We start from the raw sequence: 16,155 nt of genomic DNA on the forward strand, positions 1-16,155 counted from the left end.
TTATCCCCACAACAAAACACCCTGTGAGGTGGGTGGGGCTGAGAGAGTTCTGAGAGAGCTGAGACTGACCCAAGGTCACCCAGCTGGCTTCAAGTGGAGGAGTGGGGGAATTAAACCCGGTTCTCCAGATTAGACTCCCTTGCTCTTAACCACTACACCAAACTCAAGTACCAAGGAGTGCCAAGGAGGTGCCCAGCAGAAGAATAACTAGCAATGCCCTGCCCAGCCCGCTGATATGGATGTCCTGAGGTCACTTGGGGCACGGCTCGCCGTCCATCTCTGCCTTGGCTGTTACGTTGCATTTCCCTTGGCCATTTTGTGGCAGCAGTTCAATGCTGTTTGCCTTTAACTGAGAAACTGGATAGATGTAAACAACGTGGGCTATTCCTGACTGATGTGCCTTTTTTGGTTACCAAATGCCGTCATTGAGAAATTAGGTTTTAAAACCCCAAACGACTTCTTAAAGGGCAACTTTTAATACTTTCGATTTTCGTTTCCTACAAGGGTATTGCATCAGAAACAAAAAATATCCCCATCAGATAAACAAATGTGCTCTATTTTTTGCCCCGGTAATTAAAATAGGCTCCCATGGATTAATCAATGAAAACTTTAATTTACCTATTGACTAATTGAGCTTGCAATCGTACCTGTTTGTCTGGGACCAAGCCCTATAAGAAACAGGGGACTTACTTCTGTGCAAATGTTTGTGGGATGGGGGTCTTTTTTTCTTCCAAATTTGGGCCCAGAGCATGGGTCTGAGATAGCGTTGCCAGCCTCCAGGTGGTGGCTGGAGATCCCCCAGAATTATAACTGATCTCCAGGCCACAGAGATCAGTTCACTTGGAGAAAATGGATCTTTGGAAGATGGATTCTATGACAATATACCCTGCTGAGACCCCTCCCCTCCCCTCCCCAAACCCCACCCTTTCCAGGCTCCCCCCCCCAATCTCCAGGAATTTCCCAACCCTGAGCTGGTAACCATACCATCCCCCTCCATACCTCCCCCTCTGAGACACCACTTGATTTATTTATGTTGCTTTTTGTATTTTAGAGCAGAACAGTGACTTTCAATGGGTTTGGGTGCTGAAGCTCTGCAGCACACCAAAAAGTTCCTCCCTTTTGATTTATTTTATCTATTTATTCCACTTATATACTGCCTCTCCACCATATCTGGTGCTCGAGGCAGTTCCGGTATTCATGGCCACCATGGTTATTTGACCTCTGGGCCAAAAATGAAGCCAATCAGACTAATCCCAGTATCTTCACCTTTGCAATCTACAGTTGCCATCCTCCAGGTGGTAGCTGGAGATCTAGAATTACAATGGATCCTCAGGCCACAGAGATCAGTTCCCCTGGCGAAAATGGCTGCTTTGGAGGGTGGACCCTACGGCATTATACCCTTCCCTCCCCAAAACCCACCCTCTCCAGGTTCCACCCCCAAGATCTCCGGGAATTACCCAACTTGGAGCTGGCAACCCTATTGCAATCTGATCTCAAAGGTCCTTCTGAAGGGGCCATTGCAACTTTTGGGTCAATAAATAATCAACACCTTCTTAAATATGTATGCCAAAGTCAAGCAGTTCTTTAATACTGCTGCCAATGGATTGACCTGGATGCTTCAAAAACTCTGCATTGCAGTGCGAACGGAACCTTGCATGACTTAGAATGCGCATGCTTGAGTGCAGAGTTTTCTGAATTAACAAAGGGCTCAGTTGGGTACAAGAATGAAAAGCGCTTCTTAATCTCCCATTTGAAACACTGTTCTCGGCTTGGTTTTGCCCTGCCCGGTTCATTTAGTCTGTTTGTCTTTACAATGAGGCAAGATGGTGTGGTCATTTGAGCCAACTTGTTCAAGCTGTCACTGTCTGGCTTGTAAAAAAAAAAAAAGAGTCCAGTAGCACCTATAAGACCAACAAAATTATGTGGTAGGGTATGAACTTTCGTGAGTCACAGCTCACTTCTTCAGATACAGCTGGAATGTGAGCCCATCTGAGCTTATATCTTGGAGAGTGGAGTGATTCCCAAATGACAGCAGCAGGTAAATGACAAACGCAGGTGAATGACAGTAGCAGGCGTGATTGGATTGGGTGGGGTCTGCAGACAGGTAGTGGGTGTGGGGAAATCAGCATTGGTAATGAGACAGGAAGCGTAGGTCTTGAGTCAATCCAGGTGGCTGTGTAGTCTTGAGCTTCGTTATCAGTTGCAATTCGGCAGTCTTTCTTTCTAATCTTCCTTTGAAATTCCTCTGCAGAATAACTGCTACTTTTAGGTCAGCCACTGAATGTCCTGGAAGGTTAAAATGTCCCCCCACTGGTTTTTGAATGTCAGACTTAAGTTGCGGTTTCTTATGTCAAACTTATGTCCATTAAGACTCCACTCTCCAAGATATAGGGACAGATGGACTCACATTCTAGTTGTATCTGAAGAAGTGAGCTGTGACTCAAAAAGCTCACACCCTACAATAAATGTTAGTCTTATAGGTGCTACTGGACTCTTGCTCTTTCCTACTGCTACAGACAGACTAACATGGCTACCCATCTTGAACTGTCTGACGTGTCTTGCAGCTGAGGTTTTTGCATGGTTTGGATTGTTTAATAAACTCACAGGGCCTTTGGGTTTGATTTAGCAATTCTGCCTTTTCGCAAGCAGCCTTGGCTTTTCTCATTCAGAAATGAAATAGTCAGACCTCAGAGTGGTGGGGAAAGTCAGTCTGGCAGCACAAAAAGCAAATGGTGGCAGAGAAGGATGGGAACACGCAACATGGGGATGGCCAGAGAACAGTGGCGACCCCATCATGTAGGGTTCCCATCCTCCAGGTGGAGCCTGGAGCTCTCTCAGAATTACAACTGATCTCCGGACTACGGTTCCCCTGGACGAAACGGCTGCTTTGGAGGGTGGGCTCTCCGGCATTACACCCTACCGTGGCCCCTCTTGGGCTCACGTCCAAATCTCCAGGAATTTTCCATCCTGGAGTTGGTAACCCTATTCATCAGCTCTCATGTCACTATTTATTGGACTTCTATCCCGCCCTCCCTGCAAGTGGGCTCAGGGCGGGTTGCAACCATAAAACATAATTTACATTTAAAAACATCAATAAAAGGTCAATAAAACCGTGGAAATCCCTTTGACACCACCTCCAGACAGCAGCCTTGCAATCACGCCCTGCCAGTCAAACATAAAGGGGTGGGTAACTGCTGCCGCCTGCAGTCTGTCCTTTCCCCCACCTTGCCTGTGCAAAAGCGCAGATGCGGTAGCTATTTTGGTGGGATCCTGTAGCCCCAAACCCCTATTTCCTCCTTTTTCCTCCCGAGGTGCGTGGTATCGCTGCAGCGTGGCTTGGTAGAGAATGAGGAAGGGGCCTTTTAAAAGAAGGGCTATAAAAGGGAATAGGAGAATGACAACTTGGCCGATGCCATTTTGAAAGTGAGCGGCTATCCCATCCGTGGCCTCCCATGGGGACATGCGATTTATATTTTCCCTGGGGGGGGGGAAGCAAGATCGAGATGAATTGTGTCCCCCTGATGTCAACTTGAAGCGGCTTCCTGCTGTCCATGCAGAGAAAAAAACCTGTGTGGAAGGAGCTTTAAGAGAGAGATGAGCCCCAAATGTCGATTAAGAACCCATGGGTTTAAGTTTTGGCAAGGTGGGTTAAGGAGATGCATTAGGGGTAGGACATCCTGACTCTAAGATGAATTCAAAGCGTCCTGGCAAGATTTTGGGATCGGCTGTATGAAACGCTCGGAAGTGCTCAGTGGACACCTGTCAAAGCTTTCCTAATGATGTTAATAACAATCAAATTATTTCTGTATTTTCATTAATGTGGTACATTATAGGTTGACATGAGCCATCGCCAAAAATGTCAGATCTCCATCCCGAGGAGATTCCAACCTAAATTTCAACCGTGAGAAACTCAGCAGAGGAAGGGAGGGATAAGGCTTAGAGGGATGAATGCGTGAAAATACAATTACGGCTAATAGTACCTCAACTATTCCTTCATGTCTTTGTGACTTCAGAACGTTCAGAGCAATTTGCAAACGCTATCACATACACCATCTTGGCAATGCTTTAGTTAGCAAGGTATCCTGTTTAAGGACAGGTCAGGCTGGGTTAGATAATTGGGCCCCTTTACCAATCCTGCCCATGCCCGACTAGGAAAATGGTACCAGCTGTGTTCAGGGTGTGTAGAGATTCTTTAGAGTCAGCTGAATTACAGTCATGTGACATTCTTTCTGGAAGGATAGCCAAAGCCCTAGCCTGAGAATTCTTAAGAAATGGAAGCAAAACACTATGGGCAGGCCTTAGATGACCAGAGTTAAGCAAATACAGAAGTGAAGGGGTTTTTTTTATAACTACATCTTAGTTTATTTTATATAGCTACCTGCCCTAAGCCTCTAGGGTAGGCTAGAATTCTATATCCAGTCTACCTATTGGCGTGGCTTAATATCCTTTCAATTTTTAAAAATTAATTTAATCATATAAACAGTGATACAAACCAAAGGGAACCATAAAACCGTGAGATATAGAGAGGGAAAAAATCATAAAATTAAACCATGGAAAGCAGTAAAAGAAACTACACCTCACAATCCGTTTACAAACCCGAGAATCACAAAGGACAAACATCTAAACTTTGTTTCATCAAAGGAATTACACCTTTAGCACATATAAAATCCAGAGCTGGTTACCATATGTTATCATACTCGAATAAAGGAACTACCATACGTTAAGTCTCCAAAGAATAGATTATGCATAATCCTACCCATCAAATATTGCTCCAAATTATCTGGTACCATTTTTCGAGCGGCTTAATATCCTTTGCAGGCCTTAAAACAGGATAAAAATGGCTCCAGCGGTAAGTTTTGCCTTATCAAAAGGAGGGCATGAAACTTTGAGATTTCAATAAAATCACTAAAAAAATATTTCCATAATAGGTCCATTCTAGATCGCTGCTCAGAGTTCTCCTTATTCTTCAGCTTTTATTGGGAAATTTACCTTTGGAATGACGTTTCTGGAAGGCAATTTTTAAGGCAGTTGGTGGGTGGAATTAGAAAAGAAATGAAGATAATTTGAGAGAAATTTCTGGGGTACTCTAGGGATGTTACTGAATTTCCTGGCCACTTTGGTTTGATTGGAAAGTTCAAGTTTCCTCAATGGCTTCTCTACACTTGGGTTGAAGCTGTACTTGTCCTTTTACTCACGTCGACGTTATTGACATTTGATGTCTCTTCTTGCATTGATCGCATTAAATGGTGTAAAAGAAACAAACCAAAGTGGGAAATATGCCCAAGAAAATAGGTAGCATGAATATATTGTGCATAAATAAAGAAACAAAGCAATGAATATACTGATGGCTCTAGTGTGCCTGGATCTTTTCTTTTGTTCAGTTGTGTATGGGCCCTTGAAAAAATACTCTAACCTCGGCTCAACCTGTTTACCGGATTCAAAAGTGGGACACCTGTTCCCCTTTTCAAACAATAACAATCCCCTTTTCAAAATGACCTCCACACACTGAATAAAAACACTTAAAACTCTCAGGTGTCTTCTAAAAAATATATTTTATTTTTATCCTTGGGAAGGTTTTTCATTACAATTAAAATGTCATTTTGAAAATGCGTTTGGAGAAGGAGGTGCACGTTTTCTGGTGTGGACTTAATATGTATAATTTCTTTCTGCCCATAGAGGAAAATGGCATTTTCTTTATAATGTATCATTGTGAAATGGTTGTTTCATCTTGCACCTTTTATTCTGTTGTGGTTTTGTATTGTTGTCATGAATAAATGAAGTCATACTGCCATGCAAGACCTGTGGTAATTTGGCCTGCCCAGACAGGCAGGATCTGCTTTATTTAATTGTTTGCAATATTAAATGGACACCCCCTTTCTTTTATTTCACACCACAACACAGCTGGCTTTTTGGCCCCTGGAAGGGAATGTTGAGTTAGATGATGGGTTTGTTGAGGGAAAGGAATGTTGAGTTAGATGGAGGGATTGTTGATATCTCTTCCAACTCCCTGTTTCCTCCCCTTGCTGTCTCTCAATGAACTGTGTCCCCTCTTGTTTCCAGAAGGCAGGGAGTGTGTAAACTGTGGCGCTACCTCAACCCCACTATGGAGGAGAGATGGCACGGGGCATTATCTCTGTAACGCCTGTGGACTGTATCATAAAATGAATGGGCAGAACCGCCCCCTGATAAAGCCCAAGAGAAGGCTGGTAAGTGGCTTGATTCTCAAAACTGCACTAACTTCTTTATTTTCTTTTCTTTCTCCCTCCCTGTCATGTTGTGTTTTTGAATTTCCTCAGCCCAAGATGGAAAGCTTTCTGGAGGGAGTAGAACTGGGCAGCCCCGCCCAAAGTCATGTCTGTCTGTACAGAAGAGGGTTTTTGAGAGAGCTCCTCCCCCCTTTTTCACTATGCCTGCCAAGTTATGTACCATTTCTATGTCTCTATTATATGTATAATAATCTTTTCTTTTTAAAAAAAATCAAGTAAGAGATGATGGGTTTTAGGGGGGTGGTACGGGAGCTGGGGAGAGCATGTGGCAGGTATGAAAAAAATCTATTTTGTCTTGAATGGGAAACAGAACCTTGAAACTCATTTTTTTCTTTAAAAATTGAATCTGTCATGGGATTAACAGCCTCCCTTTCCATCTGATGGGTCTTCAGGGGCTTTGGATGGATGTGCAACCTTAGAATAATGTTCATCATTCTTGTTTTGATGTGCATTTTGTCTTTTGCTCGGATATAAACTTTAGAAAAAAACCCACAGTGGAACCTTGTATGATGATTGATGAATTTGAACCCGCTTTTCTCCCCAAAAAGCGGTGAAAAATTTGTTTGGGATTTATTCTGAAGCTCTTTGAAATGAACGTCTTGCTGTTACATATTGCATGTAGACAGTCCTGGGCTTGGAATTTTTTTCCCAGAGGGGGAAAAAACATTGCCTGTTGGCATTAAAAGAGGGCAGAACTAGATGAAACTCTGGAGATCTGTGATTGATCTTCCATCTCTTTAAACTTTGACGAGTAGCAGTTGTGGAGACTCCCAATATGAATCAGGACCATAGTGGTGGGTAGGGTGGGTGAGCTGACTCTTTTTGTTGATCTGAATTGGGCCTACGAAGGTGCTTTGTGTTCTGGTAGGGAAAATTTGTAGGGAGGAGGTTTGTTTTGCTGCTGGAACAAATGGCTCCACTAGTTTGACCCACCTTGGGAGAAGTGTGGGTGTATATTGGGGAAAAGGTTAATGCCCACCCCGCTAGCGTTGCCAGCTCCAGGTTTGGAAATTCTTGGAGATTTTAGGGATGGAGTCTGGAGAGGGTGGGGTTTGGGAAGGGAAAATCAGCCATTTTCTCCAGGATAACAGATCTCTGGAGATCAATTGTAATTCTGGGAGATTTCCAGCCACCACCTGGAGGCTGGAAATGCTTCCCCTTGCCTGGTGGCATAGTCCTTCCCCATTATTGCTATTTACAGAAGTGTAAAGTGATGGGTAATCTGAACACAGCTCTTTTAGTTTGATCCTCTGTTTGAATTGGTAAGAGGCAGCCGTTTGTGACCTTCTGTGTTAATCAGCTGTACTTTATAAAGTAACGTAAGTCAGAAAAGTAAAGAATGAGGAAAGCCTCTGAGTCCCTCTCCCCAATATACAATCTAAGTTCAGACAGTGGGAGATACCACAGAGGAAATAGCCGACATAGGCACATTGAAGATGTTCAAATACAGTTTTAGGTACTTGGACTCAGTTTTGGAAGGATACAAGCACAGGGTCACATATATGCTTCTGAGATTCGAGAGAAGGAAAAATGAATCTAATGGATGAGTCAAAGGCCCACATAGTCCTCTGGGAAGACTCAAGCAAGACAAGAAGGAACAGTCCAGAAGTATACTGCTCCTGACCCTGGAGGCTCCATTTAGCTACCATGGCAAATAAACCTTGGTAGATTTTCCCCTGAATATATGCGTTTCTGAGCATAAGGATGATACCTGTTTGAGAAAACACAAGTTGCTCGCCGGAACAGCTGGTGAGTTCCTGTTCTCTAGGTAGAGTCTTGAGCTCAGACTTTTTCAGCAAATGAAACCCCTTTAATCTCTTACTTTAAAACATATCTAGAAACAGGCTCTTGGAAGAAAGTGTCACTGGTTCTGGGCAGGGGGAGACATTTAGGCTGGTTCAGAAGCATATGTCTGTTATGGAACTTCATGCCTTTTGATTACTTGGCGCATGCTGACTCATGAATGTGCATGTGCGAGCAAATGCTGTATTAGAAAGCGGATCTGTGGGGGTAGAAAAGCTGAGCTGTGGCTTATTCTTAGATGCATCTCATTGCTTTGGGTTGCAATTTTCAAGGCCCAAATTAGGATGGTAGCAGACCCCAAATAACAAAGCCAGGATTTGTCCCACAGTGGAAATTATGGGGGCATGACCGTAGGATAGTGGTTAGGCTGTGAGCCAACACTCTGCTGGGTCGAATACCATTCCTACCATGAGCTCTGCAGGGGGGCTTGAGTTGGGTTGTGAATCAGCACTTTGCTAGTTTGAATCCTACTGCTGCCATGAGCTCTGCAGGTGGCCTGGGATAAGTGGCTGGGCTGCAAATCAGCTCTCTGCTGGTTCGACTCCAACAACTGCCATGAGCTTGGCAGGTGGCCTGGGATAAGTGACTGGGCTGCAAATCTGCTCTCTGCTGGTTCGACTCCAACAACTGCCATGGCCTTGGGTAAGCCATTCATTTCAGCTTCAGCTCCCCAGCAGTATTATTGAGATAATAATAATAAAACTGATTTTGTTCACCTCTCTGAGTGGGGCACTAATCTGTCTAGAACAGCGGCATATAAACACTGTTATTATCAATGATAGATTACTTGTTTTGCTGGCAGAAGGTCCCAGATTCAACCCGTGGCATTTCCAAGTAAAAATAAAAGACTCTTCTTTGCCCAAGACCCATTTGCTGGTGTAGTTTGAATCTATCTAGCAAATTCCCCCTCCTCCCCCTTAAGGTTGCCAGCTCCAAGTTGGGAAATTCCTGGAGATCTAGGGGATGAAACCTGGAGAAAGTGGAGTTTGGGGAGGGAAAGGGCATGGTATAATTCCATAGAGTCCACCTCCCCAAAAGTAGCCATTTTCTCCAGGTGAACTGATCTCTGTGGCCTGGAGACCAGCTGTAATTCTGGGAGATCTCTTGCCACCACCTGGAGGCTGGCAACCCAACTCCCCCTCCCCCAAGGAGTAGACTGCCTTTCTCTATTTGATCCCATTTGACACAAGAACTTTCTGTTCTTGGTTCAGCATTCTAGCCACTCCACCACACTTATTTCGTATGTTCTTTATAGTACAGGATGTTCTGGGACACCGTGTCACAAAGTGTAAGGCCCGCTTCCAAATTAATAGGAGAGGTGCAAACCTTTTCAATGGCTGTGGAATTCTCTCTCTTTGAACACCTCAACCGATCTGTGTCCCAAGATGGAGGATTCTCTACGGAGAGTCCTTGGTGACAATCCAGGTCTGACTTTTTGAAAAAAATTCTCTGTGAAAGCCAGACTGCTAAGGGAGACGAATGGGCCGCCACCATTTTCGGTTTGGTGAAAGAGGTCTAAATTGCCTGTCCCTGTTCTATTTCCCTTTTGCACAAATCACAAAAGTGGAGGTGCCCTCCTTGATTTACTCCTTTAAAAGGAAAGCTGGGACCCTCCTTAATGGAGAGGTGTCTTTCATCCTGGCAGTGGAAACAGCGGCCAGTGAAACAAAAAGAAATGGCTTTGGCGAGAAGAAAGATCTTGTTAGACTTTAATTTGGGAATCTGGTTTGAGTCTTCTCCCTCTTCCCCAATATATATTTTTAATGTGCAGCCCTAACTTCCCTAGGAAAAATCTGAGCATCGGAAATAATATGTAGCAGTTCTTCTCCCCCAAACTCATCAACCAAAAAATGCGTCCGTAGAATAAGAATAAATGATGTTTTTCGTTCTTTCTTTTTAAAAAGGTATTCCATTTTATCAGCTTTTAACAGAAATAACACTGTTTCTAAAAGATAAGGCGAAGTCTGTACCCTCGACTCAAATGTTACCCAACTAATGAGACACAGGAGATAAATCAAATGCCCAAAGTTCTTTCCATAGCCAGCTTTAGAAATCCATCGTCACAGCTATGATTCTTCCAAAAGATAATAGATGTTTTTTGATCTAAAAAGGAAGTGCTCAGTTCAGCAAAAAAGGGCTCTGCGTGGGAGGCTGGGGTCAATTTTTCATGTCACAAAAATGTAAGATCACAACATACTCCCACTGTGTGCTTCTAGGAAGACTGAGCAGGCCAAGAAAACCCATCTCACTGTCCCCCCCCCCCAACCTCTGCCACCTTACACTAGCTACTAAACTTGGGAGTTTTCCATTTGTTTACCATACAGAACTGCTGTTAATGGACCTTGAAAGAGCGGAATCTTTCTTTAAATCCATCTAAGCCAGTGGCTGTGGTCTCATCTGGTAGCATTGAGTTCCATATGCTAACCTTTGTTGTCAGTTGCTGCATATGAATTGAGAGCTGTGACCTGCATGTTTCTATGTTGCTGCCAGAGGTCCTTAAGGCATCATGCTGCTGTTGGAGATCCCCCCCTCTGATTAAAGCTCTAGCCCTTTTTCACTCGTGGAAAGATGGGGGTGGGGGTGGGGGAGGATGCAGGCAGAATCCTACCAAATGGCTCATTTACGAACCCTGCTCCCATTTATCAAGGCACTGAAGTGATTGACATATGCCTGGCATGTTTGTGAAAGCAAAACTCCCATCCCTCTATATATATATATTAATGGGGTGAATGGAATGAAATCCTGCCCTCAAGTCATAATTGACTTATGGCGACCCCTGGTGGGGTTTTCATAGCAAGAGACTAACAGAGGTGGTTTGCCATTGCTTGCCTCTGCAACCCTGGTCTTCGTTGGAGGTCTCCCATCCAATTACTAACCAAGGCCAACTCTGCTTAGATTCTGAGATCTGACGAGATCAGGCTCACCTGGGCTAGCCAAGATAGATTCAACCACCCTTCTAGGATCCTTCCTCCAGATTCTTCCAATGGAGGAACTGTAATTTATAAAAAAACAGGCTGGAGGAAGGCTTCAAACTTTGCTCAGTGTGGAGGTAGAGCAGGAGTAGGATTCCCTCCAACAGTACCATTTACTCCATTTGGTTGGTTTCCACGGATGTTTGCTTAACTAATGACAGTGGCTCAAGGTGCCTTCCCCAAGCAGGAGTCTCAATGAAACCCTCAAAGATCAATCAGGGGAAAGTGCCTTGCATAGGGGAAAAAGTGCTTTTGTTAGTAGAGTGTCTCCATGGAATCCAGCCAATTCAACAACTGTTGCATTTTTGATGACGCAGCAGCCGCACTGCAGATTTGAAAATTCAATACGATGTGAATGACATAAAATTAGACTGAATAACGTCGAACCAATCAGCTTGCTTGGGTTTAGGTTAGATATCTTAAAAGGCTTATCTGTATTGGTAAGAGGTTGTTGTTGGTGAGGAGCTGGACAAGTTGCTTTCCAATGGTCCTATTCAGGGCTTTTTTCCAGCTGGCATGCGGTGGAACGGAGTTCCGGCACCTCTTGAAAATGGTCACATGGCTGGTGGCCCCGCCCCCTGCTCTCCAGAAAGAGGGGAGTTTAGATTGCCCTCTGCTCCAGTGGCACAGAGGGCAATCTAAACTCCCCTCTGTCTAGAGAGCAGGGGGCGGGGCCACCAGCCATGTGACCATTTTTGCCAAGGGCAATTTAAACTTTAAAAAACTTCCCCCTTGTTCCAGCTGACCCAAAGTGACATCATTGTGTGGTCCTGGGAGCATGCGTGCACTTGTGCACATGCATGTGGTACCGGGGTACTACCTCCCGCCAAGAGTTGCCCCCTGTGCCTGCAACCCACTGAGTTCCACCACCTCTTTTCCCAGAAAAAAAGCCCTGGTCCTATTGCTAAGCAACCTGCCCCATTAGGACACGCAGAAACCCTTTCCTGTAGGGGAGAGCAGAATGCAGCTATTGCATACTCCTTTAAGCTCAGTCAGTGCAAACAAAGCCAAAAGAGATACACTTTACTCCCTCTGGACACATTTCCCAGGCACCTCTGGGGCAGGGCTGTCAAGCCTCTGGTGGAGGCAGAGGATCACCCCCTCTGAGCTCCCATTGCCTACTGCTACTCCAAGGAGCTGTGTGAGGGGGGGAAATTTTGAAAAAGTGGCATCATGAGCTTGATGATGTCACTTCTGGGAAAACTCAGAATTGGCAGGTAGCTCTAGGAATTGGCAAAAACTCTATGCTTTTTCCATAGAGTTTCCAATGATTCCTAGAGCTACCCGCTGTCACTTCCACGTTTCCCAGGAAGTGACAGCTTCACACTTGTGATGATGCTGTCCCACCATGTCCTTGTTCCCAATCCTCCTGCTGGACCTGGGAACTCTGGATGATCTCCCATTTCTGGTGGGAGCAAAGGGGCCCAGCACCCTTGGTTAAAAGATGCCCTGCCACGCCAGTCCTGGATGACTGTCCAGTGATGCTTGCCTGCAGAACGCTTTTGGGTCCTTATTTGCATTTTTGGTTCTAGGCCTGATTCAGGCTGTAAGTGAAATGCCCATGTTATATAATCAGACCAAATATTGTCCCTACTCTATCAAGTATGTGAACATAGCCGAAGTTTTTCTATCGCTAGCTGTGGTGTGCTCTTATACTTTCTCCCAACCAGATTACAAAGGGCTCCAATTCCAAAGAGCATAGTCAAGAGCTGAACTCAAAGTCAATGCAATTGGGTTGGGTACTATCTATTGCTTATAGCCCGTGCTAAATTTCTAAGGTGAATGGTGGCTGGTGGAAGTTGTATCGCTCTGAATTGGTACCCTTGGACATAGGGAGGGAACATGGCTTAGCGTTTTGCATGCACCAAGTCCCAGATTCGGTGTCCTGCATCTCAAGTTTAAATGGATCTGGTAGTGGGTGATGTGAAAGACCTCCATCAGAGTCCTTGGAGAGCAGCTGCTGGGCAGAGTACACAATACTGACCTTGATAGAGCTAGAGTCTGATTACTTGATATAAGGCGACTTCATATGTCCATGTGCTTTCCCCTAATCTAGCGGTAGTCTATCTAGGCTGTATCTGTCCCAAGGGTGCAGAATTCAGCATCCTGAGACCCTTCAATTTTGTTTAATTTTGTTTGTTTGGGGCGAGGAGGGACATAATGCTATGGAGTTCACCTTCCAAGGCAGCCCTTTTCTCCAGGGGAATTGATCTCCGTCACCTGATCAGTTGTCATTCCAGGAGATCTCCAGCCACTACCTGGAAGTTAGGAACCCTATGGTTGAGTCACCAACCACAGGGAGACAATTATGTCTGACATTTATACTGTTATGGAGATCCCAAACTGGATGTTCTTCCATCACAAAAAGTTTAGGGAATGCTGCAGAGCAGCTAGACAGGGAGATGGAAGAGCAGGTGGACAACTTCTGAAGCATGGTTGTTGTGGGTTTTCCGGGCTGTATTGCCGTGGTCTTGGCATTGTAGTTCCTGACGTTTCGCCAGCAGCTGTGGCTGGCATCTTCAGAGGTGTAGCACCGAAAGACAGATCTCTCAGTGTCACAGTGTGGAAAAGATGTAGGTCATTTGTATCTACTCAGGAGGGGTGGGGTTGAGCTGAGTCATCCTGTAAGAGTTTCCCAGGGTGTGGAATGCTAATGGCAGGAGGCTTCACTGTATCCTGAGGAGGTTCTTTTGCATATGGATTGGTACTTGATGTGCTAATCTTCTCTGCAGGGCTATTGTCGGGGATAGAATGTTTTGTTAGCCTGGTGTTTTTCAGAACTGGAAACCATGCTTTGTTCATTCTTAGGGTTTCTTCTTTCCTGTTGAAGTTTTGCTTATGCTTGTGAATTTCAATGGCTTCCCTGTGCAGTCTGACAAAGTAGTTGGACGTGTTGTCCAGTATTTTGGTGTCCTGGAATAAGATACTGTGCCCTGTTTGAGTTAGGCTATGTTCAGCCACTGCTGATTTTTCAGGTTGTCCAAGTCTGCAGTGTCTTTCATGTTCTTTTATTCTTGTCTGGATGCTACGCTTTGTGGTCCCGATGTAAACTTGTCCACAGCTGCAGGGTATACGGTATACTCCTGCAGAGGTGAGGGGGTCTCTACTGTCTTTTGCTGATCGTAGCATCTGTTGTATTTTTCGGGTGGGTCTGAATACTGCTTGAAGGTTATGCTTTTTCATAAGCTTTCCCATCTGATCAGTAATTCCTTTGATATATGGCAAAAACACTTTTCCTGTAGGAGACTGTTTTTCCTTGGTTGTTTGATTCATCCTGGGTTTGATTGCTCTTCGGATTTCATATCTGGAGTAGCCATTTGCCTGAAGTGCGTGGTTTAGATGATTAATTTCCTCATTGAGAAAGTGCGGCTCACATATCCGTCTTGAGGGCCATCACATATCCGTCTTGAGGGCCATCAAGACCCTCAATGCAGATCCAGACATCATCATTCTACCAGCTGATAAAGGCAATGCTACAGTGATCATGAAAACAGAGGAATACAAAAAGAAGATTAAGGAACTCCTGGACCCCTCCACCTACAAAAAACTAAAACGAGATCCCACTTGCAAAATCACCAGGCTAACAAATGCGCTGATCAAGAATTCCTCACTACATCCCGACACGCACAGAAAACTATGCAAGACTGAAGCACAGCCACCTAGACTATATGGACTCCCCAAAATACATAAGGATTCAGTCCCACTCCGACCCATTGTGAGTGCCATTGGTTCACCGACATATGAATTAGCTAAACATCTGGCAGATCTCCTGCAGGACCACATCGGGAAAACCTCGTCTTACATCAAAGATTCAGCAGATTTCATCAACAAAATCAGTTCTCTGAAACTCAATCCACAAGATATACTTGTCAGTTTTGATGTTGTATCCCTGTTTACCAAGGTTCCAGTAAAAGACACTATTGCACTTATTAATCAGAATTTCCCAGAGGATGTAACAGCCTTATTCCACCATTGTCTGACTACCAGTTACTTCCAATGGGACAACGAATTCTATGAACAGATGGATGGGGTGGCCATGGGGAGCCCACTCAGCCCAGTTATAGCAAACTTCTACATGGAACATTTTGAAAAAACAGCTCTAGAATCAGCACCCCACAAGCCTAGTGTATGGTTCCGGTTTGTGGATGATACATTTATCATTTGGAGCCATGGGGAGGAAGAATTGATGGGGTTTTTGAATCATCTCAACAACATCCACCTGAACATACAATTCACAATGGAGAAAGAAATCGAGGGAAAACTCCCATTCCTGGATACCTTGGTCATCCGCAAAGCAAACTTTCAGTTAGGTCACAAGGTCTACAGGAAACCAACTCACACTGATCGGTACTTACACAAAAACTCCAATCACCACCCCCGACAGAAAAGAGGCATAATGAAAACATTAGTGGATCGTGCAAGACGGATATGTGAGCCGCACTTTCTCAATGAGGAAATTAATCATCTAAACCACGCACTTCAGGCAAATGGCTACTCCAGAAATGAAATCCGAAGAGCAATCAAACCCAGGATGAATCAAACAACCAAGGAAAAACAGTCTCCTACAGGAAAAGTGTTTTTGCCATATATCAAAGGAATTACTGATCAGATGGGAAAGCTTATGAAAAAGCATAACCTTCAAGCAGTATTCAGACCCACCCGAAAAATACAACAGATGCTACGATCAGCAAAAGACAGTAGAGACCCCCTCACCTCTGCAGGAGTATACCGTATACCCTGCAGCTGTGGACAAGTTTACATCGGGACCACAAAGCGTAGCATCCAGACAAGAATAAAAGAACATGAAAGACACTGCAGACTTGGACAACCTGAAAAATCAGCAGTGGCTGAACATAGCCTAACTCAAACAGGGCACAGTATCTTATTCCAGGACACCAAAATACTGGACAACACGTCCAACTACTTTGTCAGACCGCACAGGGAAGCCATTGAAATTCACAAGCATAAGCAAAACTTCAACAGGAAAGAAGAAACCCTAAGAATGAACAAAGCATGGTTTCCAGTTCTGAAAAACACCAGGCTAACAAAACATTCTATCCCCGACAATAGCCCTGCAGAGAAGATTAGCACATCAAGTACCAATCCATATGCAA

At 44.5% G+C, this 16,155-nt stretch overlaps 1 protein-coding gene across 6 annotated transcripts in view; it reads left to right on the plus strand.

Moving 5' to 3' along the window:
* The window catches only part of GATA3 (GATA binding protein 3), a 75,641-nt gene that overhangs the window by 47,992 nt on the left and 11,494 nt on the right, over positions 1 to 16,155 (plus strand). For 4 of the 6 annotated variants that reach the window (XM_054989174.1, XM_054989175.1, XM_054989173.1 and 1 more), the window contains exon 4: positions 6,061 to 6,206. In XM_054989174.1, the coding sequence (XP_054845149.1) occupies positions 6,061 to 6,206 (146 nt within the window). The remainder of the gene's footprint in view (positions 1 to 6,060; positions 6,207 to 16,155) is intronic. The other 2 variants (XM_054989177.1, XM_054989178.1) reach the window with 1 other exon arrangement.

This window comes from Eublepharis macularius, chromosome 9, assembly GCF_028583425.1.
Source record: "Eublepharis macularius isolate TG4126 chromosome 9, MPM_Emac_v1.0, whole genome shotgun sequence".
In the NCBI taxonomy this organism is placed as follows: domain Eukaryota; kingdom Metazoa; phylum Chordata; class Lepidosauria; order Squamata; family Eublepharidae; genus Eublepharis; species Eublepharis macularius.